A 6149-nucleotide genomic window follows, 5' to 3' on the forward strand; every position below is an offset into this window, starting at 1 on the left:
AAATCGGTAGATGGTGAGATTTGGTATCTTGGAGCATGCACATTTTGATAGGAATGTAGAATCTTATAAGAAAAATTTAGCATGATAATATTATATTTAAATCTATCGTCTTTTGAATTTTGTAGAGAAAATAACACAAAATATGAATGATAGTATACATATAAGAGTGTCCATAGAACCTTCCTCTTTTACTTTTGCTAATTGTTTTATTTTAATTATTCTATTTTGCTGTTTTTTTTAGGATGTTTTGATTTTATATTCATTCTCTTTCCTGTTTTCTTTTCTTTATTAGTAATAAATTATTTTACTTAAAAAATAAAAATAAAGTTACACTTGGTGAAGGCGGTGGTTCATCCCAGAACTTTCTAGTTTCTATCCACAACAACATGGATAGAATAGAATAATAATAATAAATAAATAAAAACATAAATTTTACGAAAAATGCCCCTGATGTCTTCTTCCCCGTTAATAATAATAATACCAAGGGTAAAATGCTAGCAAACAGCTCTTTAAACAACTTGAACCAAGAGTGTGCAGAATAACAAGGACTGCTGCTGATAAACTACACCAACTACTTACTCGGGAGGTCCAAGTAAGTAATTTTTTTCTCTCTTCTTGACTCAGTTTCCCTCTCTAAATAATCTTAAATATCTCCTTCCGATCTTGCATTTTCAATTTCAAATCAATTTCAGTAAAAGATTACAAATCTAATGTGGAAATCAATTCGTACACTTCAATTTTTCCTACTGGTCATTCAAATCGTTCAAGGCTGAGATTCTTTCAAGAACATATTGTTGCATTCATTTGTTTTTTGATTCATGATAACCAATTGCTGTTAACTTTTGATTGGGAAAGTTATTTGTTCTTTAACTGTTTGTTAATTTGATTCTCAATTTTTGTTATTTTCTATGGGTTTGTATTTTTTTTTTAATGGATTATTCTTTTACAGAATTTTAATTCAGGGTTTTCTATCAGAAGTTCTTAATTTGTGAAATCTTTGAAAGAGAGAGTATAATTTTGGCTCCTGTTTGTTGTTTGAGTGGTGGTCTAATCTCATGCATGAATTGTTTCTCTTCTCTTTTGATGCTGTTGTTATTGTCTATGTTGTAGAGATGAAGAAAAATTCCATGTATCCTTGATTTTCAATTAAGATACTAGTATCAATCTGATTAATTGAGGTTTTTATCTTTTTCAGGGAATAGAAGCTTTGCCATTTTGAGGCAAATTTTTGAAAGTAGTTGTCTGTTGAGGGCGTCAAGCATCGATTACTTTAATTCCAATTCGAAAGGCTCATTCTTTGGATAAAAGGATGCTGTAGTAGTATGGTTTCAATCCCTGTTCGTGCTCGTCTTGAATAATTAAGTTTGGAAACCTCTCAATAGGCATAACAAAGGTTTTTGTGGAATGGTGAGTACCATCTTTGTCTGTTTATTTTTGAACTAAAGTAGATATTGCAGACAACAAAGTGACCACTTTTCAAGTTCAAGTGTTTTGTAACTTTATTCAAATGCATGATGTGTGTGGTTGCGTTAATTTTCACAGGGTTCGAATGCGGATAACGACGGTAGTGATAGTTTTGGTTGGGATACCGAAGATGAGCAAGAACTTATGTTGCCGTCCAGTGCGAGTCCAACATTTTTTGGTAATGGTTTTGTAGGATGTTCCGATGAGGTAAATTCAATTTCTTAGGCTTGGCTGACTTGTAAGGAAATAGTTATACTTGTCTTGTCTGAGTTGCGATTTTGTGTTACTTTTGTTGTCAGGCAAGTTCATCTGCTGGGCCTTCTACTAAGTTGATCTCACACTTTGTTGGAATGGGTTTCTCAAGAGACTTGGTATTGACGGCAATCGATGAAAATGGTAAGTTTCGCCACTGAAAGGTGACTGGAATTTCAGAAATGAGGAAACTATTGTCTTTTGTGAAAAAACTTGACCAATATTTATGTGCCTGAATTATTGAGCGGGAGACTATGTGTAACGTTGGATTTTGCTTCTCTACTATAAGTCGGAGACTCACTAAAGAAAATTCCCTTGTCTTTATGCATGTAGGAGAAGCAAATACGGACGCAATACTGGAGACCCTGCTAACATATTCAGTAAGTTTGGTGTACTTCTATTCAGATCTTTTTAAAGACTCTGTAGATGCAACTGAAAATTTTGAATTTGAGCTCTTGAAAATCCAGAATCTATTCTTTTCTCAATGGATGAAGCATATTGAATGTTATAACATCTTGCCTCAGCGACTGACTTTTTTCTTTGTTGAAATTGTACTTAAAAATATTGACTTTTTGCAGGCTCTTGAGAAGTCTCCACCAAAAACGGAACCTGTTGCTTGTGAAGGAGAACAATTTGCGTCAGAATGGAGTTCTTCTGAAAGTGCAGGAGATTTTCTGGATGATTTCTCAGATGAGGATTATCTCGGGAGCGAGGTAATACATCTAATTTGTTGCCTTTTGTGGTGGATCCTGTTTTCTGAAAACATCATTTATAATTTTGTAATCCATCTATCTAATCTTTCTGGATTGGTATAGCAAAATGTTTTTAGTAAGGGTGCTGAGTCACTGTATGTATAAGTTTTTGTCTCGTTTTGTTTTTCTTCCTAAATGTTGGCATTTAAGGACAAGTTTTAAATGAGCTCTGCCTTATTATATGGATGTGTTTTTCAATTTTATCCATCATATGCTTTGCTGAAGGACAATGATGAGAATCTGTCAGAGATGGAGAGGACTTTAAAGCAGCTCGTGGGTATGGGTTACCCTGCAGCTGAGGCTGCCATTGCTATTGAAAGATGTGGTATGTTTTGTACTCTAAAAGTTCAAGCTGCAACTGTTGTATCTTCTGTAATGTTCCAGTACTTATAATAAAAAAATTGAGGTTATTTGTTTTACTTTTTATGTAAGAAGTCCAGACTGGTATTTAGTGTTAACTTAATTATTCCGAATATAGTAATTGTTAGTTCGGAACATGTTTTCAGATTTATCATTTATATAACATCAAAGCCACAAGCAGTTAGGTATATCATGCATTTCGCATCTTATTTTTGCTCGAGGATGACTCAATAGTTAATATCCATCCTTTGTTCGTCTGTGTGAGTGCGTGGTGTAGAAAATATATTGGTAAAATAACTTTAGTTTAATTGGAACTCTTGTACTACTTACCAAGCTCCTTAGAGATAGCTTATCATGCTCAGGGTCAATATCAATAAAAGCTCCATAAATTGTTTTGTCGTTGCTTTCTTCGGAAGAAGACGTGTTGACACCAAAGTTTGGTTAGATTTTGACACCATGAAGTAAGATTTTGAAGTTACTGTGAACTGCTCATTGAAATATGAAACTGAACTGGGCAGCTCTGATCACTGCACATGAACAACACATACTTGTTTTGATGATTGAATATACTGAAGAAATGGTTGTCTGTTCTTCGAAGTCCTTAGAAGCCAAAGCCAGCAAACCAAATGGCGCTGACTTCCCTTGCACTGATGTGGGGTTTGAACTACTAAATAGCTATGGCTAATTAACCAACTAGGGTCCATCATATCCATATTATTTTGGAATTTTTCTGAGTCGTGTAACTCATATTGCAGATTTTGTTTTTGTTTACTGTGTGCTTGTTTCTAAAAGTTTGCATATGATACCACATCTAATTGTCTGCAGGCCAAGATGCTTCAATTATGGAGCTGACTGATTTTTTATGTGCTGCTCAAATGGCTAAGGCAGCAGATGCTCTATTGGAGGAGCTACCTCGTTTTGGTTCCAATGAAGGAGAGGTACTCTTTACCTCTTTGTAATCTGCTGGATATTGAGTTGTGTTGTAAAACTATCTTAATATCCTTCTTCAATTTGCAGCAACGACGAAATTACTTCAACGGTGATCCACGTAAGAAGAAAAGATTTTATGCAGATGATAATTGGGAAAGAAAAAGACAAAAACAACGAGTAAGACATAGAGATCCAGATGAGGAGATAGATACCACCATTATACCAAATCCTATGGTTGGTTTTGGAATTCCAGGTGAACCTTGGCGGGCAAGACATCAAAGAACACTTCCAGATGAAGCTATTGGACCACCGTACTTCTATTATGAGAATGTAGCTCTTGCTCCAAAAGGTGTTTGGAGCACGATTTCTCGTTACTTATTTGAGATTGAGCCAGAGTTTGTAGATTCAAAGTACTTCAGTGCAGCAGCTAGAAAAAGAGGCTACATACATAATCTTCCAATTGGCAATAGGTTTCCTCTTTTACCGATTCCCCCACAGACAATCCATGAAGCATTGCCGATGACAAAAAGGTGGTGGCCTACATGGGATTCTCGAACAAAGTTGAATTGTTTACAAACGTGTTTGGCGAGTGCACAATTGACTGACAGGTTGCGCAAGGCTGTTGAAGATTATAATGATAACCCACCTCTTAATATCCAAAAATATGTAATGGAGCAATGCAGAAAGTGGAATTTAGTTTGGGTTGGAAAAAACAAAGTTGCTCCTCTTGAGCCGGACGAGATAGAGTCTTTATTAGGTTTTGCTAAAAACCACACACGCGGAGGTGGAATTAGTAGGACGGAAAGATTAAAAGGACTTGGCAATTCCTTTCAGGTTATTTTTCATCATCTTTTTGTTTGTTATTTTTTTTCTGTATTTTATTATTAAAAATCATATTTTTATGAAATATTAACGTGATTAATTCAGGTTGACACCGTTGCCTACCATCTTTCGGTCTTAAAGGATATGTACCCAAACGGCATGACAGTCCTCTCGCTTTTCTCTGGTATTGGTGGTGCTGAAGTTGCTCTATATCGGCTTGGTATCCATTTGAAAACAGTTGTTTCTGTTGAAATTTCAGAAACAAGTAGAAACATTCTTCGTAGTTGGTGGGAGTCTACAAATCAAAGTGGAAATCTGATTGATATCGATGATGTGCAAAAATTAGACGCTGATAAGTTAGAGCAATTGATCAACTCATTTGGTGGATTCGATTTAGTAATTGGAGGAAGCCCGTGTAACAATTTAAGTGGAAGTAACCGAGTGAGTCGAGATGGGCTTGAGGGTAAGCACTCTTCTTTATTTTATGATTATTTCCGCATTTTAAATCAAGTCAAGGTTATAATGGCAAAATAGCTAGCCATGTAGAACATAATCTTATGAAACTTAAATTGGAGATACCACTTCTAACGAAGCATTTGCAACTGCAAGATACAGATTCTGGTTCAGTTGTGGTTGGGATTGTTCTTTTTCTGTATGCTTTATGATCTTCTTTTGAAAGTTGAACTCATTTGATTAATTTGGTAGAGGAATCTAACCTTTTTTTCTTAGTTCTTAATGGAGTATCCTCGGCATATTTAACTTCATGTTAATGAGGTTTAGTAGCTACAAGGTTGTGAAAATCCTTTAATGTTTCTCTGGTTCACCTCGTTTCCTCTATTCTTAGGCATATAGACTATGACGATATACATTGGTTAGAAGTTCCTATTTATCACGAGTGGCTGCACCTCCTAATTCCATTAGATAGAACCTTGGTTTCAAGCTTGTGCCATCTTAGTCATGGTTCACAACATCTGGTTATTCACTGTCCGATAATAGATGACCTACCAGTCTATTGCCCAAGTAGGATATGTTAGATTCCATTTCATTCTTCAATCCTGCTTTTAAGCGGTTTCATACTGTGATAATGCTTCTAACTAGGATTCCCTAGGCGACTTCAAAAGTATTCTGAGTTTTTAGCATCTCGCAAGAGTTATTTCAACCTCCCATGATTATGGCCATACTGTCGGCAGGGTTAATGTTTTGTTGAAGGATGGAATGCGAGATGATTCAACACCATGAAAGGAGATGCCATCTCATATAGAATAGAAACTTTATTTTTGGAACGGTATATTTGTTCTTTAACTTGGCTTGAACCAGACAGACCATTGGATGGTGGAGTGTGACAGTAAAAGAAGCTTTGATTTCTTTGGTTAGGTGGTGTTGTGGGACAGCTTCGTGGAGGAGGTTTGTGCAGTCTAATTTTTTTCTCCACTGTCACAGATTATGATAATCTACAAGCACAAGGTCTTAGATAGGATGTGTTTATAAATCGTTCTGTTTTTCCGACCGTGCATTGTGAAGGTTAGGTAGTCGAACAGGTGAGACTTTAATTCCACGTATCTGAGTGTG

The 6149-nt window shown here is 35.8% G+C and overlaps 1 protein-coding gene across 2 annotated transcripts; it reads left to right on the forward strand.

Moving 5' to 3' along the window:
• Positions 1–507: 507 nt before the first annotated feature.
• LOC113350378 (DNA (cytosine-5)-methyltransferase DRM2-like) lies at positions 508–5304 on the forward strand. 2 transcript variants are annotated; one of them, XM_026594499.1, is made up of 10 exons: positions 508–592; positions 1196–1407; positions 1543–1671; positions 1764–1860; positions 2050–2096; positions 2295–2429; positions 2694–2793; positions 3654–3766; positions 3846–4592; positions 4686–5304. In XM_026594499.1, exons 2-10 carry the CDS (start codon positions 1405–1407, stop codon positions 5112–5114), a joined length of 1800 nt encoding a protein of 599 aa, XP_026450284.1. In that variant the 5' UTR covers positions 508–592; positions 1196–1404; the 3' UTR covers positions 5115–5304. The 2 variants fall into 2 exon arrangements, with proteins under 2 accessions (XP_026450284.1, XP_026450285.1); XM_026594500.1 differs by lacking the exon at positions 508–592 and adding an exon at positions 730–749.
• The last annotated feature ends 845 nt before the right edge of the window (positions 5305–6149 follow it).

Source organism: Papaver somniferum, chromosome 2 (assembly GCF_003573695.1).
Source record: "Papaver somniferum cultivar HN1 chromosome 2, ASM357369v1, whole genome shotgun sequence".
Classification (NCBI taxonomy): Eukaryota; Viridiplantae; Streptophyta; class Magnoliopsida; order Ranunculales; family Papaveraceae; genus Papaver; species Papaver somniferum.